General features: G+C 49.7%; 2 protein-coding genes and 1 long non-coding RNA gene across 5 annotated transcripts in view; 1 reads left to right on the plus strand and 2 right to left on the minus strand.

The window, feature by feature from the left end:
* The window catches only part of GATAD2A (GATA zinc finger domain containing 2A), a 114,649-nt gene extending 107,477 nt beyond the window's left edge, over positions 1-7,172 (minus strand). The window contains exon 1 of the mRNA XM_072786593.1: positions 7,150-7,172. The gene's annotated coding sequence lies outside the window, so the exon portion shown is untranslated. The remainder of the gene's footprint in view (positions 1-7,149) is intronic.
* On the plus strand, positions 1-18,766 carry LOC140610486 (uncharacterized). The gene is made up of 3 exons (XR_012012126.1): positions 1-281; positions 7,176-7,239; positions 10,805-18,766. It is a non-coding gene; the product is annotated as an uncharacterized lncRNA (long non-coding RNA).
* The window catches only part of MAU2 (MAU2 sister chromatid cohesion factor), a 27,460-nt gene continuing 19,326 nt past the window's right edge, over positions 17,614-25,747 (minus strand). For all 3 annotated transcript variants that reach the window (XM_072786599.1, XM_072786598.1, XM_072786597.1), the window contains 6 exons: positions 25,325-25,374; positions 25,057-25,134; positions 24,743-24,854; positions 21,948-22,038; positions 20,938-21,065; positions 17,614-20,556 (listed from right to left, as the gene is read on the minus strand). In XM_072786599.1, coding sequence (XP_072642700.1) covers positions 20,482-20,556; positions 20,938-21,065; positions 21,948-22,038; positions 24,743-24,854; positions 25,057-25,134; positions 25,325-25,374 — 534 coding nt within the window. In that variant the 3' untranslated portion in view covers positions 17,614-20,481. The remainder of the gene's footprint in view (positions 20,557-20,937; positions 21,066-21,947; positions 22,039-24,742; positions 24,855-25,056; positions 25,135-25,324; positions 25,375-25,747) is intronic.

The following is a 25,747-nucleotide window of genomic DNA, read 5'->3' on the forward strand; positions in this document are numbered from 1 at the left end:
GCCGCCGCTCGGTCTCGCCGCTCCTTCTCACACTGAAATTGCCCGCTTCGCAGCCCGGCTTCCCCGGTTGCTAGGCAGATTTCGCCTCGCACACTTCCGGGTTGAGCAGCGTCTCGTCGAGTGGCGGCGCCGCAGGCCAATGAGGTCCGGCCGAGGCTCCGGGGATCCGCGCCCCACGGAGGGCGTGGCCAGCCTTACGATGGACAGGACCCGACAGCCAACGAGAGCGTGAGCCGGCTGGCCCTCGGGATCGCGCCGGCGATCTGGGCGGGCCCGAGGAGGTGGGACGGGGTGACTGACAAGCGGTCTGCCAGTGGGAGAGTGGAGCGGATCTCAGGGCCAGTCAGAGCCCTGTGGGGGCGGGGCTTCGGCTTCGGGGCGGGAACGCCACAAGGGGCGGGGACTTGGAGACGCGTCAATTCTTGGCCGGCTCACTCCGACCCCGGAGGGCGTTTCGGCTGGGCCGCCCGGCGGCCGACAACTGGCTGGGCAGGGGGTTCCCCGCAGTGCTCAGCAGGGGCGCCCCACCCACAATGCACCGGAGAGGGCCTGGGCAGGGCGGGCGTGGGGCGGTTACGCCGGGCGGTGGGCGGGGCCGCGTGAGGCGCGCTCCGAGGAGACTGGGCAGCACTGGCCTCGGCCTTGTTCCCGAGGGAATTCATTACCTTCCTGCGCTCTTTTCTGACAAGAGTTGTGGGTTCGACCTCTTCTGAGAAGAATCTTGAGGATTCTTGTCCCTGGTCCCATTCTAAGGAGAATCTTCGGAATTCGTGTCCTAGCCCCCATTCTGAAGAGAATCCAGGAATCTTGCCCCTGGCCCCTCTTCTAGAGAATCTTGGAGGTTCCTGTTATGCCCCTCTTCTGAGGAAAGTTTTGGCGATTCTTGCCCTGCCTGCTTTTCCGAGAATTGCCAGGATGAGGATGATTTTGTAGATTCACGATTCTGTTTTCTAAGAAAATTTGTAGAGGTTCGGGCCCTTGCCCCCTTTCCTAAGGAGAATCTGGGGAACTCAAGTCCCACTTTTTTTCCTGGAGATTATTTGGAGAGCATACCTTGCCTCTTTTCTGAGCACGATTAGGGGCCACTAGCCTTCTGCCTCCCTCGGCTGAAGGGTAGCGTGGGCTTTGTGCCCTGGTTTTCATATCCAAAGATAACTCGGGAAATTCCTACCCTTGTGTGTCCCTCCTGGGACCAGAAGAGAAATTTGCTACTTCAAACACCTCTTTTTTCTCCTGAGAGGAATCCCGGAAAATTGATGCTCTCCCTCTCCCCCCATCCCTTTACTGAAGAAATGTCAGGCAGTTGTGCTCCCCGAACTTTTTCTTTTCTTTTTTTTTTTAAGATTTTATTTATTTATTCATGAGAGACACACAGAGAGAGGCAGAGACACAGGCAGAGGGAGAAGCAGGCTCCATGCAGGGAGCCCGATGTGGGACCCGATCCCGGGACTTCAGGATCATGCCCTGGGCCAAAGGCAGACGCCCAACCGCTGAGCCACCCAGGCATTCCCCCAAACTTTTTCTAACTAGTCTCTGTGTTGCAGTAATTGTTCCGCTTTTCCTAGGAACTGTGACCATTTGACTCCTAGAAAATTTGGAGGAGTTAAATACTTCCTTTTTGGAAAAGCAACCCATTTAGCCCTCTTTCCCCTTTTTTTTTTTTTTTTTTTTTTTTTGAGAGTGTTTTTCTGTGCAGCTCTCTTCTCTCTCCCAAGGGTCAATCAAATCTGTTGCCATTCCTGACTCTGTCCTCTATCAAGTTCTTCAGCCTCAGTTTCCCTTTTCTATAGGCTGGGGCCCTTCCAAGCAGCATTCCTGCTTCCCACCCACCCCCAGACAAAACTCATCAGTCACTCACACTTCACTGTTTGCACCTCTGCTGTAGGATGTGTACCATGGCCCACCTGGTGTCAGAGGCCTTTGTCTCTGTCTTCCCCCTTTTAATCTGAATTCCTTGTCTGATTTCCCCCTCAAAGAACCCAGCTTTGGGGAGCCTGGCTGGCTCAGTTGGTAATACATACAACTCTTGATCTCAGGGTTGTAAGCTCAAGCCCCCACATTGGGTATAGAGGTTACTTAAAAATAAAATATTTCAAAGAACCCAGCGTTAGGGCACCTGGCTGGCTCAGTCAGAAAAGAATGTGACTCTCAATTGTGGGGGTCGTGAGTTTGAGCCCCACATTGTGTGGAGGTTACTTACTTATAAATAAATAAGAACAACAAGAAAGGGATCCCTGGGTGGCGCAGCGGTTTGGCGCCTGCCTTTGGCCCAGGGCGCGATCCTGGAGACCCGGGATCAAATCCCACGTCGGGCTCCCGGTGCACGGAGCCTGCTTCTCCCTCTGCCTGTGTCTCTGAGCCTCTCTCTCTCTCTCTGTGACTATCATGAATAAATAAATAAAATCTTTAAAAAAAAAAAAAAAAGAACAACAAGAAAATGGCTTTGCCCTTTGTAGACAACCAAATGACCACTGAATCAAAGAGGTGAAGAAAGCTACAATGAGAAAGACCCATAACACTGTGACGATTCAATATGGCAAACTTTTATCTCCTCTACTTTGTGCACAGAAATGTGCAAGGTACTGAGATACCTGAATTATAGAAGGGAGCTTGTGAGCCAAGATGAACACAATAAAGGGAAACAGGCCTGTCAGGCAAGGCAGAATGTTATACTAAAGAGATACCAAGAAGATGTTGTAGGAATGTGATTAAATGAGATAATGATGTGAAACTGTTTTGTAAACCGTGAAGCAGTAGTGGAAGGGATTATTGTTATTGTTACAAGCGGGCTAACATTCCTAGAAGAAAAGTAAAGGATAAATTCTGAGAGTCCCAGGAATGGGAGGTTGGCAGGCAGCCCTGTGGGGCCTGATTGCCTAACTGAGCTCAGCAGGGATCCAAGTGGCAAGGTGGATGGAGTCCTTGGCTAGGGAAGGAAGCCACTGGAAACATGAAGACAACGTGTTCCCAGAGTCCCTTGTTTGCACCTCTTTTTTACCACATTCTGCAAGTGTCTGAGGCAGTCTGGGTGGACAATAAACACTCAGAATTTGGTGGCTAGCAGAGCTGTAGTTGAATTCCCAGGAGCTAGGCCAGTTTCTTTCCTCAGCCTATCAGAAATGAGAACACCAGTCTCTAAAGGTTGCACCGATGAGTGTAAGCTCAAAGTGCCTTGTACCCTGTATGGAGCACAGTAGGATTCAGGAGCTTTTCCTTTCATTACAGTCACTAAGCAGGATGTTTTCTGAGAGTAGGACTCCAGTCTTATTCGTTTAAGTAATCCCTCAGTGCTTTTATAATGACTGAATTGAACTGGGATCAAAGAGCAGCTCATTGTCCAACACTTCATTTTATACATGAGAAATGGAGAGGCATAGAGGACAACTGTGACTTGTTCACATCCCACTGCTACTCTATGCCTGGATCCTAAACTTGCATTGTCTTAATCTCACTTTGGGCCAATGTGCAGGAAAGGGGAGAAGAGGGAGCTATCCCCCTGAGTCCTTATGCCATGTTGAGACATGTTAAGAACTAGAAACTTCCTGAGCTTCATCTCTCCTTTAGACAAGCCGTGGGAAAGTTCTGGATACAGGTCTGTTGGAATCCCCTAACTCCGAGAGCAAAGGGCAAGTGGGGGACCATAACCAGAATCAAGGCCACTGAAATTCACTTTGTCAAAGAGAGATTGCAAATGAAGTGAAATTATTTCAGGGTTATCTTGTGTAATTTCTAGACTGATCCCTAGAAATGTCAAGACCTATAATTATGTTTCACCTTTTTATTTTAAGAATGTACAGAATTTCTTTATTCTCTGGAAAAAGGCATTGCCTAGAGGCAGAGATGTTGGATTAAGGGATGTCTGTGAAGTCTGGAATCCTAAACATAAACAAGAGCCCCACTTGGCTGGGAAATTGTATCCTGGAAGAGTCTAAGGCAAAGGGGCATTCATCAGAGGGAGTGAAATGCCCCACCAAGTTGGATGACAAGAGCACAGCTTCTGACATAAAAAATGAAAAGGGCATGTGACCCATACCAAGGATGGCTTTCCTTTCCACAGTGGTAGTAGTGATTGCATCTCTACATCAAGGCGTGTCTCTTCCTGGGTCTGGGAAATCATGTGGGCAAACTGGCTAAGTGACATTCACATCCAAATAGGGAAATGGGAACTGAGCCAGGTGACTGCACAGGCAGCAAGGAAGGCAAGGCCTCAGTGGTAGTTAGAAAAATGAGGGCCTGGTGGGTGCCAGACTACAGACCCCCTACTGGTGTTAGGGTCTTAGACAAGGAAGAGTGTCACTAACAATGAAGAATGATAGCTGGTTAATACCAGTGGGAAGGGTACTAAGCACAAAAGTTAAAATCCTCCAGTGTCAGTTGGCAGTTCAGGTGACCAGAGCAAAGTGTCCTTCCATCATTGCCTCCTAAGATTGTTGGACTGCAAAATTCATTTGGGATTGCCAAACACTTTGAAGCTCGAATACGTGAATTGCTAATCTGCTAAAACTTGCATCCTTTAGGAAGGCCATTGGAATTGGCCCTGGTTCTCCCAGGGAAAGGATGGTAAAACGTCAGTGACTGTTTTCAAAGAGAAATAGACACTACCAAATCAAGGGTTTGACCTAAGTCATCCTCCTGCTCCCCCAAGAGAAAGTCAGGTGGCACCTAAATTATCCAGGGGTGGGAAGCACAGTGTAGTTTTATTGGTGTTGGTTGGCAAGAAAATCTGGAATTGAGTCCAAATGCAGCCCAAGAGCCCTTTCTTTAAAAAAAAAAAAAAATTTATTCATGGGAAATACAGAGAGAGAGATAGACAGAGACATAGGCAGAGGGAGAAGCAGACTCCATGCAGGGAGCCCTATGTGGGACTGGATCCCGGGACTCGAGGATCACACCCTGAGCTGAACGCAGACGCTAAACCACTGAGCCACCCAGGTGTCTCCCAGGAGCCCTTTCTGCGAGGCTTTTTTAGTCTCTAGGTCAAAAACCTGGACCGTAATAACAAATCTTACCTGGTTCTTATCGACGTAATTAAATGGGATTAGTGATAACCCTTTTGCTGAAGCAAAAAGTATGGTCTACACCTACACCTACAGCCTAGAAGACTACTAAGTCAAAAGGGTGACTTCCCCAACCAGGATAGAAAGCATTTCTGAACAGGAGGGAGTTCATCTTTGGCTACTTTGTGGGCAGACAGAGGAGCTAACTGCAGTGCTAGATGGGAAGGAGTCGCCTTACTGCCACCAGTGGAGGAAGAATTCCCCTTGAGGTTCTGTGGGATCTGAAGGCCTTTAGCATCCTAAACAAGCCTTACATCTAAGCCTAAAACCCAGGTCAGGGCTTTCCACTGCATGTCTTTTTTTTTTTTTTTTTTTTTAAGATTTTATTTATTTATTCATGAGAGAGAGAGAGAGAGAGAGGTAGAGACACAGGCAGAGGGAGAAGCAGGCTCCCTGCAGGGAACCCCATGCGGGACTCAATCCCGGGACCCCAGGATCACGCCCTGAGCCAAAGGCAGATGCTTTAACCACTGGGCCACTGAGCCACTGAGGCGTCCCTCCACTGCATTTCTGATCCTCCCCCCAACCTCTCTCTGCCTTCAGACAAGAGCCCTGTGCCCTAGGACTGAAGTGACTGCCTCTCTGCCTCCAAGTGACATGCATGTCACGCCTGTGGACCCGGCCCACTGCTTTCATTCCTATGCCATTCCTTCCTCCCTGTCAGGCTGGTGTCTAATCCTGCCACTAAAATCATTCTCTCAAATTACTGAGAGCTGAGTGATTCCCCTTCCAGGAATTCTCCTTGGTCTGCATTTTCTCCAACCTCCAGCCTCCAGATACTCCCTACTCCTTGAAATGTCTTTCTTGACTTCTGGGGAACTAACCGTCTTCTAGTCTCCTGTTCAGTCTTTATCCAACTTCTACCTGGAAATTCTGTCACGTTGCTCCTCTGTCTCTCTCTCTCTCTCTCTCTCTTTCTCTCTTTTTTTTTTTTTTTTAAGATTTTGTTGATGGGATCCCTGGGTGGCTCAGTGGTTTAGCACCTGCCTTTGGCCCAGGACGTGATCCTGGGGTCCCGGGATGGAGTCCCACATCAGGCTCCCTGCATGGAGCCTGCTTCTCCCTCTGCCTATGTCTCTTCTACCTGTGTGTGTGTGTGTGTGTGTGTGTGTGTGTGTGTGTGTCTCATGAATAAATAATTTTTAAAGTTTTATTCATGAGAGACACAGATCGAAGCTTAGGCAGAGGGAGAAGAAGGCTTCCTGTGGGGAGCCTGATGCGGGACTCGATCTCAGGACCCTGAGATCACTACCTGAGTGGAAGGCAGATGTTCAACCACGGAGCAACCCAGGTGCCTCCCTACTTTTTTTTTTTTAAGATTTTATTTATTTATTCATGAGAGACACAGAGAGAGAGAGAGAGAGGCAGAGACACAGGCAGAAGGAGAAGCAGGCTCCATGCAGGGAGACTGATGTGGGACTCGATCCAGGGTCTCCAGGATCACGCCCTGGGCCAAAGGCAGACGCTCAACCACTGAGCCACCCAGGCATCCCTCACTCATCAAACTTAGTTGCTCAATATTATGATTCGTCCCCTTGATTTTCTTTCTGTTCGTTTGATTTCCGTTGCTACCACCCATTACCCAACTGCTCTTAATGACTCTCTGGTAATCCATTACACGAAAACTGTTAGACTGATTTCTCTTAAATCAAGAACCATGTCACACCCCTACTCAAAAAAACTTCAATTTTTAAGAAGGCTGTCTTGTATTGCTTTTGTAATCAAGAAAAAAAAAATCTGGGATCCCTGGGTGGCGCAGCGGTTTGGCGCCTGCCTTTGGCCCAGGGCGCGATCCTGGAGACCCGGGATCGAATCCCACATCGGGCTCCCGGTGCATGGAGCCTGCTTCTCCCTCTGCCTGTGTCTCTGCCTCTCTCTCTCTCTCTCTGTGACTATCATGAATAAATAAATAAAATCTTTAAAAAAAAAAAAAAAAAAAGAAAAAGAAAAAAAAAATCTTTTTAAGCCCACCATCACCAAAGGTTGAATCTTGGCTTGGCATTCAAAGTTATCTCTTTGGACTTCCCTTCACTCCAGTTTCTTCCTGGAATGTGTCATTCAGGAATGATGCCTTACAATAGTACCCCCTTACCTGAAGTTTCGCTTTCCCTGTTTCAGTTTGTCCCAAGGACAAATGCTGGTCTGGATGCAGATGATCCTCCTTCTGAAGCATTGTCAGAAGGTGAGTGGTAGCTCAGTGCTATGTCACAATGCCTACATCATTCACCTCACTTCATCTCATCATGTATGAATTTTATCATCTCACATCATCACAAGAAGGATAAGTACAATACAATAAGATATTTTGAGAGAATGTGAAAGAGACACCAAATACACTTAACTTTTATTCTATTACATTGTTATAATTATTCTACTTTGTTATCAGTCATTGTGCCTTTCTGTGCCTAATTTATAAATCAAACTTTATCATAGATATATATATACGTGAAAAAAATAATAGTATATACAGAGTTCAGTACTATCCATGATTTCAGGCATCCACTGGGTGTCTTGGAATGTATCCCCCATGGGGATATGTTGATCAGGGCAAAATGTCCCTCTCTGGATTCCATGGGACTTCAGAATGCCTCAAGATATCAATAGGCATTCTGTGATTAGTTTCTCTGTTTCAAAATTATTTTTTCAATTAGAAGATTTTGCTAAACCTTTCCTATTGATAATTGATGTTGTCATGGTGTATTGCAAACTTCCTTGACAAGGTGAGCTTTTTTTTTTTTTTTTTTTTTTTTAAGATTTTACTTATTTATTCATGAGAGACACAGAGAAAGAGAGAGGCAGGCTCCATGCAGGGAGCCCGATGTGGGACTTGATCCTGGGACTCCAGGATCACGCCCTGGGCCAAAGGCAGATGCTCAGCCTCTGAGCCACCCAGGGATCCCCTGTTTTCTTTTATTCTAAGAACACCCATTAACCTCCTGGTGAACTCACAGTCAGGGGAACATGGTTCATGATTTCAGAAGGGCTGGTTCCACATGCTGCCCTTGGCTAAGCCAGCTTCTGCCACCCCTTATTGCATCCCCCTCTCTTAGTAATGTATGGGGTTACGGGATAGTGCCCCATTTTGGAGGAGATACAATTGAGGCTCAGGGATTTTGATTTGACCAGGGTCACAAATAAATAAAACCAGAACCTCACTCTGAATTCCAATCCTGAAATCTTAGCTGCTGCCCACATTCTCCCCAAAGTCCTCCCAGCTACTTCAAATTAGACCTGAACATGGTCACAGGTCTTTGGGCTGCAGCACAGAAAGGCAGGAAGGTGCAAAGAGGGGGTCCCTGCATGGCTCAGCGGTTTAGTGCCTGCCTTCGGCCCAGGGTGTGATCCTGGAGTCCCGGGATTGAGTCCCACATCAGGCTCCCTGCATGGAGCCTGCTTCTCCCTCTGCCTGTGTCTCTGCCTCTCTGTGTGTCTCTCATGAATAAGGAGAAGCAGGCTCCACACAGGGAACCCGATGTGGGACTCGATCCTGGGACCCCAGGATTACACCCTGAGCCAAAGTCAGGTGCTCTACCACTAAGCCACCCAGGCATCCCGTCATCCCTTGTTTTTTTGTGTGTGCATTTTGTATTAATTCATCACACAAAGTGGGTAAGATGGCTCTCCTTCCTTCCTTCTCTCCCTTTCCCTACCCCCCGATTCCTTTTTTCTTTCTTTCTCTCTCTTTCTTTCTTTCTTTCTTTCTTTTCTTTCTTTCTTTCTTCTTTCTTTCTTTTTTTTCTTTTTCCTTCTTTCCTTCTTTCCTTCCTTTCATCCTTCTTTCCTTCCTTATCTTCATTAGATAATACGTTCCCAGAGGATAGCACCATAATCCTCAATATACACATTATAAGTACACATATACCTTTAATATTCTCATGGCCAATTACCTATCAAAAATAACTGCCTGGGTCACCCATGTTCTCCTCATGCCTCCCCTCCTTGTCCCCTTTTCGTGTAGATAATCCCATGTTGGGGACTATTGGAGCAGAGAAGAAGTTAAGAAATCAGCCAGTCCACCTTCTACATTTCCCAAGGGAGGAGTGCCCACAGAGGGTGTGACTTAGTTCGTTAGCAAGACAGGGGCTGAGCTGGTCTTTGGGCTAAGCCTGACTGAGTCTCAAAGGCCATAGATTCACTGTACTTTCATGGTTATTTGAATTCCAGTGGGGAGAACAGGCAGCTTAGGGATCCAGGGTTTGTGCTCTTGGGTGGAATTCAGCAGTCCCCAAGGAGCTCTGAGCACTCAGGGACCGTGCCCCTGAGGGTCACACATGTGTCTTAGTGAAGAAAGTTTCTTTGTCATTGCCACTTCCGTCCTCCATATTAAGGCCATTGGGCCAGTCTGTGGGGAAGCAGCCACCAGGGCTCCCTGCCTTTGGCTTCCACCCAAACTGGGCCAGGCTTGTCCTTCCTGTTGCTCAGCCTCTGACATATCTGATCGCCAAGGTTCTAGTCTTTATGAAAATTTTCTCCTGGATTGTTGCTGAAGCATAGACAAGAAAGCTGGGAGAAAGAGATTTTTCCCCGGACATATAAAAAAATATAGAAAAAAAAATAGAAATAGACCTGATCAGCAGGGATCCTCCTCTTTCTCCTGTGCAGATAGGCACAGGGCTGGCAGTGGATGGATGGCAAAATGAGCACTGCGAGGGTGGCCTGGAATAAAAAAGGACACCTAGTGCCTCCATCTCATTTTGTTCTTTTGGTTCTAATCTTTCAAAAGCTCACAAATTTGTTCATATGTTAATTTATGCTGCAAATGTTTAATGAGCTCCTAATAAGGGCCAGACATCCTGAGGCAGAGCTGTGGGCATAGACACTAGGGAGAAGGCATCTCTCCCTCCCTCTGAACTTCGGGCCTCTTGTCTCCTGGCCCACAGGCTGTGACATTAGGCTCTTGCACATCCTCCAAAGTGGTTCTATTCTACATACAGAAGTATGGGGCCCACATTGATTTTGTGCACACAGAGAGATACACTCAGACCGTAGGTTATAATTTCTTAAATTGAAAGCAAGTGGTCTGGTGTGTGATGCTTCTCACCACAGATTCAAGGCAGCAGCCTCAGTGATTCAGGACTATCCTGTGGGGTTTGGTTCCAGCCTCTAGAATGTTCCTGAGAACCAAGCACCTTGCTGTCCACCATAGAAAGTCCTAGAAGCTCCTGCACTGAGGAAATTGCTAGGACCCTTGGAGCAGGGGTATTTATTTCTACATGTCCTGGGTTGGGAAATGCTAAATCACAACTTTTGCCTAGATTTAGAGACTAACTTACCTTCCTTCTTAGTAGTATAGGAGTCCCTAGAACTGCTTGGTCTTAGAAAGCTTCATGTCTGCTCCAGGTGATGCTGAGATCCAGGAGCTTGCAGTACAGGGGGAGATGGCCCTCTGGCAGGAGTTTCAGTGCAAGGCTTAGGTTCCTTTTTTTTTAATTTTTATTTTATGTTTTTCATATATATTTTTTAAGATTTTATTTATTTATTCATAGAGCTGCAGAGAGAGAGAGAGAGAGGCAGAGACACAGGCAGAGGGAGAAGCAGGCTCCATGCAGAGAGCCTGACGTGGGACTCGATCCAGGGTCTCCAGATCATGCCCTGGGCTGCAGGCGGCGCTAAACCGCTGCACCACCGGGGCTGCCCAAGGCTTAGGTTCCATTTTATTTTATTTTATTTTATTTTATTTTATTTTATTTTATTTTATTTTATTATTTTATTTTATTTTATTTTATTTTATTTTATTTTATTTTAAGGCTTAGGTTCCTGATTGGGGTTGTCACCCATGGATATTCAGAGGCCTGTGATCAAGTGTCTGGATGCTGTGGTGAGTAGTAAGGTGATTGGGAAAAGACAGACCAACAAAGAAATGAAGAAGATAATTTCAACTACTGATGATGAAGATGAAGAAAAGTAATCAAGGGTGTGACACAGTGACTGGGGAGGCCTCTGGCCAGGGTAGGAGTCATGGGCTTGCAAGCAGGTGGGTTTGAGCAGAGACCTGAATCTTACTAAACTGGAAACAAACATTCTGGGCAGAGGGGAATAGTGAGTGCCACAGTCCTGAGATGGCAACAAGTATGGGACAGAGCGGCTGGCAAGCTGGTGGGCAGGGATGACGTAGGAGAGGCTGTCTGATATTTTGGGCTTGGGAGGAGGTGGGATTTTATTCTAATGGGAAGAAGGAAGCGTACTGCAAAGCCCTATGAGTTCTGTTTCCCCACCAGTAAAATTCCTTACTTGGACTCAGTAATCTTCCAGCTCTCTGATTGCAGGCTTACGTTCCCTTATTCAAGGATATTATTGAGGCTCCAGGGTGGCCAGACGTAGCAAATGAAAACATATGACACCCAGTCAGATTTGTTTGTTTGTTTGTTTTTTTAATAAGATTTTATTTATTATTCATGAGAGAGAGAGTGAGAGGCAGAGACAGAAGCAGAGGGAGAAGCAGGCTCCACGCAGGGGGCCCAACATGGGACTCAATCCCGGGACTCCAGGATCATACCCTGGGCCGAAGGTGGCGCTAAACCGCTGAGCCACCCGGGCTGCCCCACCCAGTCAGATTTGAATTTCAGATCAATCAACAATGGATAGTCCTTTAGTATAAATCTACCCGAAGATGTCAGAGTTATCTTCCATGTGCCAGGCCACAGCTAGGAGTCAGTCTGGGTTTGAGTAATCCATTTCACATGATCTCCATAGTTTGGTGCTTTTGGAGGAACTGGTCAAATGTGAAGGTTAGAATATGGTGTGGCTTGAGAGAGAGATGAACCAGCTTGAAAAATCCACTTTGGCCCCAAATTATGACCTTGAACCGGTGATTTTTTTTAAAAATTTATTTATTCATGAGACACACACACACACACACACACACACACACACAGGGAGAAGCAGGCTCCATGCAGGAATCCTGAGATGGGACTCAATCCCACGACCCCCGGATCATGCCCTGAGCCAAAGGCAGGCCGTCAACCAATGAGCCACCCAGGTGTCCCTGAACCGGTGATTATTTTGGGTGTTTCAACTCTTATTAAATGCCCACATAGCATTGATTGAAATGCCTCTGGCATTCCCTGTGCCACAAACATGTATCACGTTGTATCACGTTTCTCAGATGGATCTAGGTTCTGACTTTCTTTTTTAATATTTTTTATGAGAGAGAGAGGCAGAGACACAGGCAGAGGGAGAAGCAGGCTCCATGCAGGGAGCCTGACTCGGGACTCGATCCCAGGTCTCCAGGATCATACCCCGGGCCGAAGGTGGCACCAAACCGCTGGGCCATCGGGGCTGCCCTAGGTTCTGACTTTTTTCATGGATGTTGAGAGAAGGCAGGGGAACATGTTTGGCACTCATCCACTGTCCTCACTGGCTGTGAGCACCAAGGGTAGGCGTGAAGGTTGGAAGAATCCAGATGTGGCAACAGGCTGCTCTTCCCATCACAGGGACTGAATTGACACTGCTGTGGGGTCTCTGTGTTCAAAGCCCACCTGGCCCTGCACTCTGCAGTCAAGGCATGTGAGTGTCCCATAGCCAGGCCAACCACAAGTGTGGCCTGTGTCCATTTCAGGACACAGTCAGGGAGGGGTAAATAATCCCTGAAAAATAATCTCCTTAAGGTTTTGGGTCTGAGGAGAACTAGATGCTGAGAGAGAAACAGATCCTGTGAATGAGGGATTTGGGTGTGGCCCAGCTGGGACTTCCTTCTGTTGGCACCAGAAGAAGAACGTTTTGGAGGCAGGAAGAACTTCTTTAAGAGATGAATTCCCCTTTCCTGGGAAGGGGGTGGCTCAGGAAACAGTGTGGTAGCTGCTGGGCAGGGTTTTAGGAGAAGTTGGATCAGGGACCTGGCTCTGAAGCATCTGCTCTGGTTGATTTGTGGTGATGTCAGGGGTACCCTGGCCCCTGGCCCCTGCAATTGGAGTCTGCATTATACAAGAGGGTCAGTGACCCCCATCTTTGTTATTGTTACTGTCTGACCCACACCCCTGTGCGCATTTAGCCCTCACCCCCCAGTTTGTTTCTGGGATATAGGCCTGAGAGTGGTGGGGGAGAAGGACCTGAGGGGATTCAGGGATTTGATCCCTTTTCTGAAAATGGGTGCTCAGCCACTTTCTCCAACCATCAGTGTCCTCTTGGACATGACCCAGGCATCAGCTGTACTCAAGGTGTTTGTGGCAGCCGCTGCCTTCCAGAATGCCACAGGAGGGCTGGCAGCTCCCATGCCTACCCAGCATCCTCTTTTGAGTAGCCAGACACAAGGGCTGGCCCATCCCCTCCCCACAATCTTGGTGTCTATGTAGCAGAAGTTGAAACGTCACTAGCTCTGATTGACTGGCTGAAGGAGGTCTCCCCTCTGTCCTGTCACAGTGCCTGTCCCTGGTTTTCCATCCTACAATGTGCTGCTCTCATCTCACAGGTTGGACATGGCTCCCTCCTTCTTGAGGCTCATTGTCAGACTCCTGGTAGAATGTCCGCTCCCTGAGGGCAGGGACTTTGCCTGATATGGCTTCTACTGTGTCCCCAGTATTCAGCACCCAGTAGGTGCCAAATAAAAGAGGCAAGTAAAAGAGGGAATGGTATAGCCTAACACTTGGAGCACCCTGGGGATGAGCATTTCCGATCCCACATGATACAGAAGGGGAACTCAGAGACTCTGTGATGAAGGTTATTCCACATCCGTGCAAATGAGGACAAGGCCAGGCCACTCTGGGGACTGGCAACTTCCAGCCCATCCTTCCCAGCTAGGCTCAGGACTCCCGTTTGTCCTACCTGGTGGGAACACCGCCCCGGCCACCTCGCCCCCTGGTGGCTGAGGATGGAGCAGGCTGAGCTGCCCACAGCAACTGGTGACACATGCAGATGAAGACAGAGTAGGAGATACACTTCCGGTTCAAAGTGATACTTCTGAGCAGTTTGTACTTAACCCTTTAGTGGAGCATTTGTGCAGAGCTCTATACTAGCAGAATTTTCTCAGGACCACAGGCTCACTCAGGACAGAGTGTGCCTAACTGCAGATGGAGGCTGAACTCCTGTTTGCACTGGGTGTGCAGAATCCTGGTTAGAAATGAGACTTAAGGGACACCTGGGTGGCTCAGCGGTTAAGCGTCTGCCTTTGGCTCAGGGTGTGATCCTAGAGTCCTGGGATCGAGTCCCACATCAGGCTCCCTGCATGGAGCCTGCTTCTTCTTCTGCCTGTGTCTCTGCCTCTCTCTGTGTGTCTCTCATGAATAAATAAAATCTTAAAAAAAAAAAGACACTTAAAACAAACACACCCTGACAAAGTGGCCCATCTCTAGAGAGCTGTGTTTCAGAGAGCTTTTCAGAATACATAGGACAGGGGTGGGGCAAATGATGCTCATCTCTCTCCCACAAACTCCTACCTAGTGTAGGAATGTTGTGATTTTAAAAATGACACTTATTGTAGCAGCTGTAATTCATGGGGAGTATCGTATTTTTCATAAAGCACCAATGTAATAGTCCCTTTAACTATTTTCTGGTCCTTGAAAAAAAGTACCTGAAATATCAAAGTACTAAGGAAATCAAATTAACATAGAAATGAATCTTTCCTTCCTTTTCTCAACCAATTGCATTGTAATCTTACCATGTGAGCATGACTTTGGGTGAAACAAACTTAAATTCTTCAGCAATCCTCCTCCTCCACTTGCCTGGTTCTCTGGGGACCTGAGGGTGGGAGAGGGTGGGAGATGAGGGAGTAGAGCCCCCATGGCCCTCACAGTCCAGCTCCCTCGCCCCTGCCTTTGTCCCTTGACTTCGGTGGACACTCCACTCTCCTCTGACCCCAGTAGCACTTCAGCCTCTTGTGTCCAGTTGGCAACTCTGAGCTAACTGGGGTTGCAATCAGCATGGTTCAAATCAAGGAAGCCATGTCAGGTGCTAAACAGGACCACAGGGGGCCTGACTGCCTGCCTCTCCCAGAGTAGCTTCCTTTGTGGGGAAATGTAGATCTAACGTGCTCAGCTAGGCCAAAGGGGAAGCTAAGATACATTTTGATCATTTTTTTAAAATATTTTATTTGAGAGAGAGAGTGAGAAGAGCATGAACAGGGGGTGAGGGTAGAGGGAGAAGCAGACTCTCCACTGAGCAGGGAGCCTGACTTGGGGCTTGATCCCAGGACTCCGAGATCATGACCTGAGCCAAAGGGAGACACTTAACCGACTGAACCACCCAGGCGCCCCATTGTGATCATTTTTAATTCCCAGGACCCCCAGTACCCTTTGGCCTGGGGGTGTGAAGTTCACCCAGCAGGGTCCTCTTGGCATTTCTGGGGGGGACCCAGGCACAGCGACCAAGCATGCTGACACCTGCAGACAACATAGGCAGGTGTCCACATGGCGTCTGCCAGAACTGCCTGTACTCTTCCTCTTGGGCTGTCCCACGGACCTGCCAGCATGCGCCAGGCCTGGGCTGGGACATTCCTGGCTGATGTCGAGCTGCCGAGTGGAGCAGCCACAGGGAGAGTGCCCCTGGCAGTGGGACAGGTGGGAGCAAGCACAGTCAGTGTTCCAGGACCATTCAGGGAGGAGGTTGGACAACATCCAGGTGGGAGATGTTGCTGTGACTTGGGGAGGGGCAATGAAGACAGCCAGAAATGGGTGGGTCGACAGGCAGGATTTCTGAGGGATGGAGTGTGTGTGAAGGACTACTAATGACCTCCGGCCTGCTCACTCAGTGGTTGGGCCGGTTGCCCTGGCCACTCGCTGGCCTCTGTGAGGCCCACTCCTGTCCTCCCCCCTCATCCTGTGACTACTTCCTGGCTGTTTGTCATCAACTTCCCAAGTGTGTCCTGTGGACCTCGTAGAACTTCTCCATACCATGTCCATTTGTGCTGGCCAGTCCTGCTGAAAAGAATCCGCTTGGCTTTAGTGAGGGGTTCCCCTGAATCTATGACTCTGGCAGCCATTCTTTGTTCATCAATATCTGGCAATTAGTGGAAAATTTTCTGGGAACTGATTTATTCAACCAGGGCATTGTTCTGCAGCACCCAAATGAGCCTACTTCCTGTGAAACAGTGGCCATCTCAGGACTGTCACACGTGATTCATTCCCAGCTGGTGGCCACATGCCTGCTGGTGGGGGGCTTGTCACATGGCAGATTTGTGGCTGTGCTCTGGTTGGGTGGGCTCAGGATGTGATTCCTGCAGAAAAGGTGTGAAACTTGAGGTGGGAAAAACGATGTTCAAGCCGACAACAGGGCAGGCCCAACCCACCCCAAGTGATAAAGCCAGTCATGGGGCAGGCATCAACGTGGGCATGGTAGGATCGCTGTGCTGGGGGAGGGCCTTCCTGGCACGGCTACGTGGAATCACTGATAAGCCCAATGGCCAGTGGTTCTGCCTCAGGATCACAGCCCAAAGGAAAGCTCAGACGTGCCCCTAGGAGTGAGCAGTTGAGAGCACTTTGGTGTTACTGAGGAGCACAGGGATGAGAGCGACACAAGGGCCTTGACGTAGTGTGGGAGGCAGCTAGGCACCATCCCTGCACATTAAAAACAAGGCACAACCCAAGAGAATCAAAAATACTTGTTTAAACAACAGGGCAGCCTCGGTGCCTTAGCGGTTTAGCGCTGCCTTCTGCCCAGGGTGTGATCCTGGAGACTCAGGATAGAGTCCCATGTCGGGCTCCCTGCATGGAGCCTGCTTCTCCCTCTGCCTATGTCTCTGCCTCTGTCTCTAATAAACAAATCTTAAAACAACAAAAAATGTGTAGGGGCACATCCACAACAGCGGCACTACTTATAAAAGCCACAAGGAAGAAGCAACCGAAGTACCCATCAGTGGATGAGTGGATAAACAAACTGGTCAATTTATACAGTGGAATATTATCCAGCTTTAAGGAATGATATTCTGATTTGTGCTACATCAGTGAAACTTCAAGTCATATTGAATGAAAGAAGCCAGACACAAAAGGTCACATGTATGATCCCATTTACGTGAAATGTCCAGAACAGGCAAATCCAGAGACAGAAATCAGATTAAGGCTGCCAGGGGCTGGGGGGTTGATTGACAGTTAATGGGGATGGGCTTCCTTTTGAGGTAATGAAAATGTTCTGGAACTAGACAGGTGTTGGTTTTACCACATTGTGAATATACACCCGGTGCCAATGAATTGTACATATTAAATGGTTAATTTTATGACTTTCATGTTAAAAAGAAAAAATGAAAAATCCCAAAACAACTAGGCACCTGGAGGTTAGCTGATGGGTTTTCTAAGAACACAGGAAATAGGACACCAGGTGAGCAAGCAAATGTGTCTGTAGAAGGGCCAGAGAGGAACAGGCAGTACTGTGGACCACGTTTGATGTCTTACTTAGGGGCCTCCTCTCCTCCAGGCGGGGCTGTTCTGGAGGAACCGTCAGCAGCAGAGAAGACTCAGGTTTCCACCAGGTCCTCTGGTCCAGGGTACGGGGCTCTATAACCTCATCACCCTGTTGGTTCAAAGAACTTCCTGATGCCCACTCACCGAGTGGCCCCACCTGGCCTGGTAAGAGGGCAAGCAAGAGCCATCTCTGGCACACACAAGGGACAACACGACAAAGACAAAACAAGTGATGGCTCCTGCAAATTATTTTACTTTGAATATATAGGAAAAGAAATCCACAAATGGGAAGCTATGTTCTATGGTTATGTCTTTTAAACAATGTTTTGTATTTACAAAAATTTTTTCCTGATTAAAAGCACCAGCTGAAGTTACAGGCTGCTAAAACCATAAGATATTACAAACCCATTAAAAGACATTATGTCAAACATACTTCTTAAAAACCCTTAACAAAACAGAGACGATGCAATCAACAAATTCACCCACTGCACCAGGCAGCCCTTTTCTGATTTCTTTGCCAGTGTTCCCAATAAGTGGGGTGGGGAGTGCTTACCCCAGGGAGAGGACCCTCGTTTCACCCATGGATGGCTGCAAAGACCCAGCACAGGGGAGGCAGTGGTGTGTATGTGCCAGGGAACCTAGTATCTCCTGGACCAGTCCCCCAGATCCAGAGGCCCTAAGGACCCAAGGAGGTGGGAGGAACACACAAAGAGGCTGACCAGCTTTCAGTAATTTACCTGCCAACAGGGATCTCTCTGTTCCTCCCTTGCACACTGTACACTTAAAGGCTTGGAGTTTTTATTTATCTGTTTTATCTAAACAGTTATGACACTGCAGAAGGTCTCCCTGGGGGCTCACTTGCTGCCGGTCTTAAATTCTTATGACTGAGTGAGAAAACTGCGAGGCACTCCATTTGGACTCACAGGAAGGTACTTATGACAGCTTTATGTAACCAGAAGATGCTACGGTGAAGGGGAGGTTCAAAGCTTGCACATGCAGAAAAGCATGTACACGCAGTTTGGCTTCCATAAAGCTAGAGTGGAATATTAAATATAAAGTACTGAATTTTTAACTGTAAACATAAAAACTTATCCTTAACTTTACATGAACATAGATAACAGAGTGGTCACTAAAAGCACTTTAACATCAGGACAGATGTTAAGTTTTGAGGTTCTTATTTCAACTGTTCTACATAAAAAATGCCCTAGAAGCAAAGAAAGGCTTAAATAAATACGCAGAGACAAACATGATGTACAGCGTGATTGAAGTAATGAGGGTCTGGAGAGGTCAGACAGTGCGGGGTCTAGGCCAACAGGGGTAGCTTGTGGAAAGAGGGGAGCTCTGTCCCATGGATAGAGGGGAGAGCCTAGGGGATAGCCTTGACGGGAGAGGAAAACAGGACAGGACAGCTTGTGGTCACGTCATACCCTCCTCTTGTAGGCCTCACAAGCCCAGGGGTCCGCCAAGAAGTTGGCCCTGAGCTGCACCGGACAGTGCTAGGCTCTCCTGGGGGACCCAGGATGTCACACAGATGGTGGGTCCTCTTAGGACAAGCCCTGGCCAGCCCATGCCTCCAATCAGCAGCTGACTGTGCACGCCTGTCGCTGGCCCCCTGTGGGCAGCAGGGGCCTGATGCTGGCCTGGTAGGGGCGGTGGCCCTGTGCAGGGAGGTCTGCTGACAGCCCTGCTTGCGGCTAAGGCACACTCAGGCCTCAGGGCCTGAGCAGCTGACCTGAGTGATCCCAGTGTTCCTTCTGTCAGACACTGAGGCTTTGAGAAGCAGCCCTCACAGTGCAAGGGTAACAAGATGCAAACTAACAAGCCACCCTGACTAGCAAGACCACTCACCACTCCTCTGTGAGGGGGACACTCCCAGGCACTGGGGGCTGGAGGAGGTGGCTACTTCAACTGCCCCCAATGCCACCATCACCACTGGGTTATCTCCCCAAGTATCCGAGAGGAGCACAGAACCGAGCATGGTTGTCTGAGCCTGGCAGACTCCTGGGGTCAGCTTTAGCTCAGGAAGAGGTTTCAACGCTGTCCCAAGACCCAAGGAAGGTAGGTCTCCTCATCTTCCCTCCTGAGAGCAGTGTGAGGGGCCAGGGGAATTGCTGCCTGCTGGCCAGCTGAGCTCCAGGCATCTGCAAACGTCCTCTGCTGAGGAGGCTGCAGAGCTGCCAGGAAGCAGCCCCTTTTTCATTCAGGCACCCTGAGTTGGGCTGAGGAGGGTCCCCTCCCTTCTCCTTTGCTTCCAGCCCAGCAGAATGGACGCTGATGGGGGAAGGCAGCTGGTGCAAATATAGGAGTCTCAGGCCCCAGCTCCAGCTCTGTGAATCACCACACACGCACGCACACACATGCACACCCGTGTCTACAAGAATGTGCACCTCCATGGCTGGACACTGAATCCAGTCAAGGTGCAGATGTTTGGAAGCCGAGTTCCTGGGCCCCCCGGGTTCCTGACCAGAGGCGCTGGCTGTCAGATGGGGGGGGGGGGGGGGAGACACTGGACAGAAAGGCAAGCTGGGAAAAGTGTTATGGTGGGATGTGCATTTTTGTCCCTGACATGCGCCATCACTTCTTCCCTCCAATTTTGGGGCAGAAACTGGCATTTTGCCTCTGGGCTCTGGAAGCTGCTATGAGCAGAGAAAACACTCGAGCCAGGCAGAGAGGCCCAGGTGATGGAAGTCATGTGGCAATGTACCAGCGGTACCACCCACCCTGGCAACTGGCACCCCACTCCCCGCCCAGACACGCTCCCTCGAAGGCGTGACTTAGATGTGGAAGCAGAACTGGCAATTCAAGTCCACTTTAAAGGATGGCTCTGGAAAGTTGGCTCCAATATCCCCACCTGCAAGCCTCAGCACTGGGGTCTTGTTATATGGTGGGAATGGCTGGCCAGCCCTTCCTGGGAGGGCTGAATTAGCCCTGCATACTCCCCAGGGACTTGGAAGCTCTGGAGACAGTCAGAAAAGAAGCCTGGGGACACCCACTCCAGCACACCTCCAAGGAAAGCTCAAGTGCTGTCTGGATGGAAGTAGGGGACACACTGGGCCCCACAGAGGCCCCAAGAAGCTGGACGGCTCCCTTCAGGAGCCTCACAGGAGGCTGGCCAGGCTTGTATTGGGTCCATTTTGAGCTTGGAACTGCACAGGGGGTGGGCCGTCCGTCCACTGTAGAGGGGAGAGAATACATAGGTGAGGTCTTTCCTAGGAAGGAGCAGAGATGAGGTGAGCTGTGTGTTTTGTCCTGGACTATTGTTCTCTTTGGGCAGATTGCTCAGCCAGGGCCCTGTCCTCCACACCTGAGTCAGCGGGGCCCCTGGGAAGCACCATATATCACCCACTTGGGTGACTGATGCCGTCACCCCCATCTGAGGGGGCCCTTGAGGCTAGGCTGAGTTAGGGATTGCTGGAAACATGCAGGGAGATGCCGGCCAAGCATATACTTCCCTTCTTAGGGAACGTACCCCCTGGGGGCTGCAGGCCAAGGGAGAAGGCCCTGAGAAGTCAACTGACACTTTCATTTTGCCTCCCCAAACCCAGTGCCTATACCGTGATGAGGTTGTGTTCAGGGAGACTGCAGGCCTCAATATGGTCCTGGAGCAGCTGCTGGGAGAAGTTCTGGTGCATCTGGGCAGCTTCGTGGGCATCCATGGCATTCCCGCAGGCCTTGTTCAAGTCTAAGGGTGGGACACACGCATAGGGTGGATCTACCTTGCCCTGCCCCACATCCTCCTCTTGGGCGTGGGTAGAGCCCTAAGGTCAAACCCCATTCTACCAGTGAGTTCTTGTGTATCTGGCATGTCACCTGTCCTGAGCCCTGTCTCAGGGTCAGCGAAGCCCACCTGCCAACAGCCCTCACATATGCCCTCCTGAGCTCCTGAGTCACATGGAGTTGGGGAAGCAGTGTGGCCCAGGGAACAGACACAAGGGTCGGTTGGGCAGTGAAAACCCTCAGGGCTCCCTGTGGACACTGGCCCTCCTGGGGAGGTGCTGGCCAACCATCAGGCATACAGGAACTCACTAGAGCAGGGCGCCTAATACCCCACTCCTGAGGTAGAAAGACTGAATGGGCCCACAAAGCCCACTGCAGCCTGCCCTTTGCCTCCTTCCCAGAGCCCTGGGTAAGTCTCTGGATTTTACTAGCACAATCTATAAATGGGGGTGCAGCAATAACAACACTGATGCTTGCTGAGAGCCTACCCAGGCTCTGGTACCCAGAGCATCCTGGCCAGTACTGTCTGACAGGGACAACTGCTATTCAGGGAGAAGGAAACCAAGGGTGAGGGCTAGGGCTCACAGCCTAATTCTTCACCCAGACTCCAAGAAACAGCCTTGTGGAAAGAGTGATCCGATCCTGTGTTGAGCTGATGTCATGAATAAGCCTAGTGCCCACTGCCCCTAAACAGGTCCTGCTGTGGAGCTTGAGCAGATGCTAGAATTGGGACTGTGGTGTGTAGAGGCCCAGTCTGAGCACAAGCTAATCAGGGCTTACCCGAGATCTTTTAGACTTGGGCTCCCAGCAGCCCTGATCTCTGGGAAGGGCTGGTTATTGCACTCACCTCTCAGCAGGGCTGAGGACCACAGCTGCACTGACATGTCTGGGATCTTGCTGGCCAGTTGCATGGCAGGCACCACCATGTTGTTACTCTCCTGTTGACCGAGAGCAGCCAGGGAAGGGAGTGGGGGCTGGGGCGAGCAGCGGGGACAGCCTAGGACCTACCCGCCACACCCACCCCAGGCTGTGCCCTCCTCCTGCTGCCTGGATTGCTCCTACTTCTACTTCAGAGCCCATCTCAAATGACCTCCTTTGATGTACTCTTCAACTACCTCAGGAGAAAAGAAACTGCCCCCACTCTTCAGCTCTGCATGCACCTCCTCATCAGGGTACCACTGGCTATTAGTTTACTTGCCTTTGTCTCTAACTAGAGCAAAAGGCACTGGTGGTAGTCAGCTCTGGACTCCGATTAGCTGATTAGAAATGCACATTCAGAGGTCCCAGGGTCTGGGAGGAGGAAACAGTCTGCCCTGGTGGGAGTGATGAGGGCTGAATGCATAGAGAAAAGAGGAAGGGAGGTTTCTCTTCTACATATGAACTCATTCTTGTGGGAGGTTACCTATCACATGGGGCTGTGGGACACCAAGGCATGGTAATTCTCCAACACGGACTATGTGACTGCACAACTCTGCTCCCATCAATATCTAGGATGTGCTGAGGGCGGGTGCAGGGCCATAAACACCCATCCCGGACCCCATAATGATTGGCAGCATTGCTCCGACCCCATTCAACCTAGGGACAATAAGCTTTGCTGGCCTGAATGCTGGATTCAAGGTGACATGGGGGAACTCCCTATCCAGCAGCCCCTGGCAGGTACTTGCCATGTGGCTAAGAGATTTACAAACCATCAAAACCAACTCCTGAGGCCTAGCTTCAACACAGACAGGATTATGTGAAGACAGGATTATGTGAAGACACAAAAGCCAATGACTTCACACTGCCTCATGGCTGGCACATCAAAGATGAGCTCCAGGTGGGTCTCAAAGTTTTTCAAGATTGAATAAAGTCCTTCCAAGACCCCAGAGTGCCAACAGAACACGAAAAATCTCTTCTCCCCTAGGCCTGGGTTTGGGCATGTTTGGAAACTGCCAGAAGGAGTATATATCAAGTATATTCATAATATGAAGCTCTTGGTTCTCCTAAGCAGGCTGCCCCATGCCAGCTTGTGGCCCCACAGAATTTGGTATGAAGATGTGTGATTCTCAAAGGTATCCTGTGTAAGGCTGCTCACAAACTCATGATGCCTGTGGACATTCCAGGCTGGCAGGCTGAGGGCAGACTGTCTCCCTCAGACCTGGAGCTGCTTGAGGCCAGGCTTAGGTCTGAGGGCTCTTGGGGGCTCCATGTCACTCCACACAGGCCCAGACACACAGGGAGCAGTGGAGGTTCCTAAATAAGCTCTGTAAGATATCCCGGGATCGCCCCAAATATGAACCAGAGCTGCAGCTGAAAAGCTCCTTTGTTTACCCTGTCCCATTCAAAGTGGCTTCTGCAGACTTTTAGACAAATGAGAGCCAGTGAAGTCTGGTTCTAAGCCTGGGTCTGCAATTTGGGGGCTCTGTGACCTTAATTTCCCCAGCTGGAAAACAAGGTAATGACATCCACCACATGGAGACATGAGGTAGGCAGTCCACCCTCAGCAGGCCCTCACGTTGAGCTCCTGGTTCTCATCTGACCCTAGACACACAGCAAGGCCACTGTTCTCATGTGTGCTCAGAGGTTGACGAATAGGGTGACACGATATTCTAATAGGAGCAGAGCTGCACTCTGAAGGGAGAACCCAAAGCTCGTCTTCCTTTAGGGGTGGTGGCTCCCCAATGTTTATGCCATTGACACCAGGATGTGAACTTCAAGGCCCGCTGACCAAAGCAAACGCCTGTCATGTTTGTAGGCAGGGGGATATGCCCAGGTCGGTAAAAATGCTCATTCTTAGAGAGTCTGAGGGTATGATCAGATAAAATTCTATGGGCCAAGACATGTACCCCATGTTAGCTAAAGTGAGGCTGGCTAAACTATGAAGCAGATGTTGCTTCAAAATTCTTGCTGCTACTGAAGAAAACTCACCCAGTGGTGCAGAGAAAGACAAGGTATCAAATTATGGAATAGCCTGAAAAAAAAAATCTATGTGTAGGCAGAGATAGGTATTGGAAAGAGACAGAAGACATGAAATCATCTTCTCCTTTGTTTCTCACCCTTTCTATGATAAACATATCATATTACATAATGTGAACGAATGCTATCTTAAAAAAAAAATGGCCTCAAGAGGTTGACAGGTAAAAGCAGGCAAGCAGGTAAGAGCACACCCCAGGTTCCTCATCTGACTTGGGAGTTGGATGATCCCACTGGGGCCAGCCCCAGGGGGCCATTCTAGGTAAGGGTGAAGACATGGGGTGTCCTGAGGATGACATTGTGTGCTGGGCAGAATGGAGCCCAAGGGATTTAACTGGGAGGACACACCTCTCTGCCCCTGGATATTAACACACAGAAAGGGGAACTTGCCCTCAGCCCTGGCAGCTCTGGACAGCCTGTGGGACTCTGTCTGACCACTGCCTGCAGCCGGCACTGGGTCCATCTGCCACAGAGACCCACCCTCCAGCGATCCAAAGCTCCCCTAGCCCTGCCCCCCAAGCCTATGTGAGCCAAGGTGCCCCTGCCTTCCCTGAGCCTCACAGAGCAGTGGGGAATGGGGAGGTTACTGAGATAAGATCACCAAGGGCACAGGATGCAAAGTGCTACTAGGTGGTAGTCCGTAAGCACCGTGCTGGCTCCCTGCCTCTCGGCCCAGCCCTGGACACTCACTCTGTGGTTCCCCAACACATAGAAGATGTGGCCCAGGAGCACAAGGGAGCAGGCTGTGAGCCGGTTCAGGTCCTCTGCGTTGGACATCTTCAGAGTTTCTCGAAGAAATCGCCTATGTGAGAACAGATGCTGAAGGCCCATCAGGATGCCTTATTGGTAGGAAGAGGCTGCGGCCACCTCAAGGCCCTGAGCAGAGGCCCACCTGTCTTGGTGATAGAAGCCCTGGGCACATGCTGTCACACAGCAAAAACCACCTGGATGGCTAGCCCAGGAGGTGCCAGGTAAGGGGCAACCCGTCCTCTCCCCATACTCACTTGGCCTCATTGTAGCGTCCCTGGAAGAAGGAGAAGAGCCCGCGCACGTAGAAAGCTGCAGCTCGCAGGCAGTGTGAGCTGACAGGAGAGACAGCAGAATACTTTGGTGGGTTTTTTTCGAGTGCAGCAGGTTTATAGGCAGGGAGGGAGGAGCAAGAGGCATCGGGTACATAGGGTAGTTGGGTCCCACCAGCACTGGCACCACCCCAGGAACATGGAAAACGTAAGACAGTAGGTCAATGGGGCACTCAGCACTCGGGTCACCTACCTGACAGGGAAGCTGTGGTCTGGATTGATCCTCTCCAACAAACTATATAGCTGTGGCAGAAATAACAGTTAGGATCATTTTGCATTTTGAAACAGGAAAAAATTCAGCCTCAAATATGCCACTAAATTGACTAGGGCTGCTTGCACCTTCCCAAACCAACCTAAGAGCATCGTGCTCTCAACCCAAATCTCATGCCTGAGTAACCCACAAAGAGTGGGGTCAGAACCTCCAAGGATAGGTGAAGGCACTCCAGAAGACTGCACAAAGCTGTTTACCTCCTCACCCCCTATCTGATGGGAATCACAGCCTCCAATGTAAAGAGTTGGGGTTGGGTCAACTCTCAGCCTTCCCCACATCAAATGAGGGGGACTGGGTGATCAGGGCAGTGGCTCAGTCTCAGCTTTTATATGCTCAGAAGGGCCC

This window comes from Canis lupus, chromosome 19, assembly GCF_048164855.1.
Source record: "Canis lupus baileyi chromosome 19, mCanLup2.hap1, whole genome shotgun sequence".
Lineage (NCBI taxonomy): Eukaryota > Metazoa > Chordata > Mammalia > Carnivora > Canidae > Canis > Canis lupus.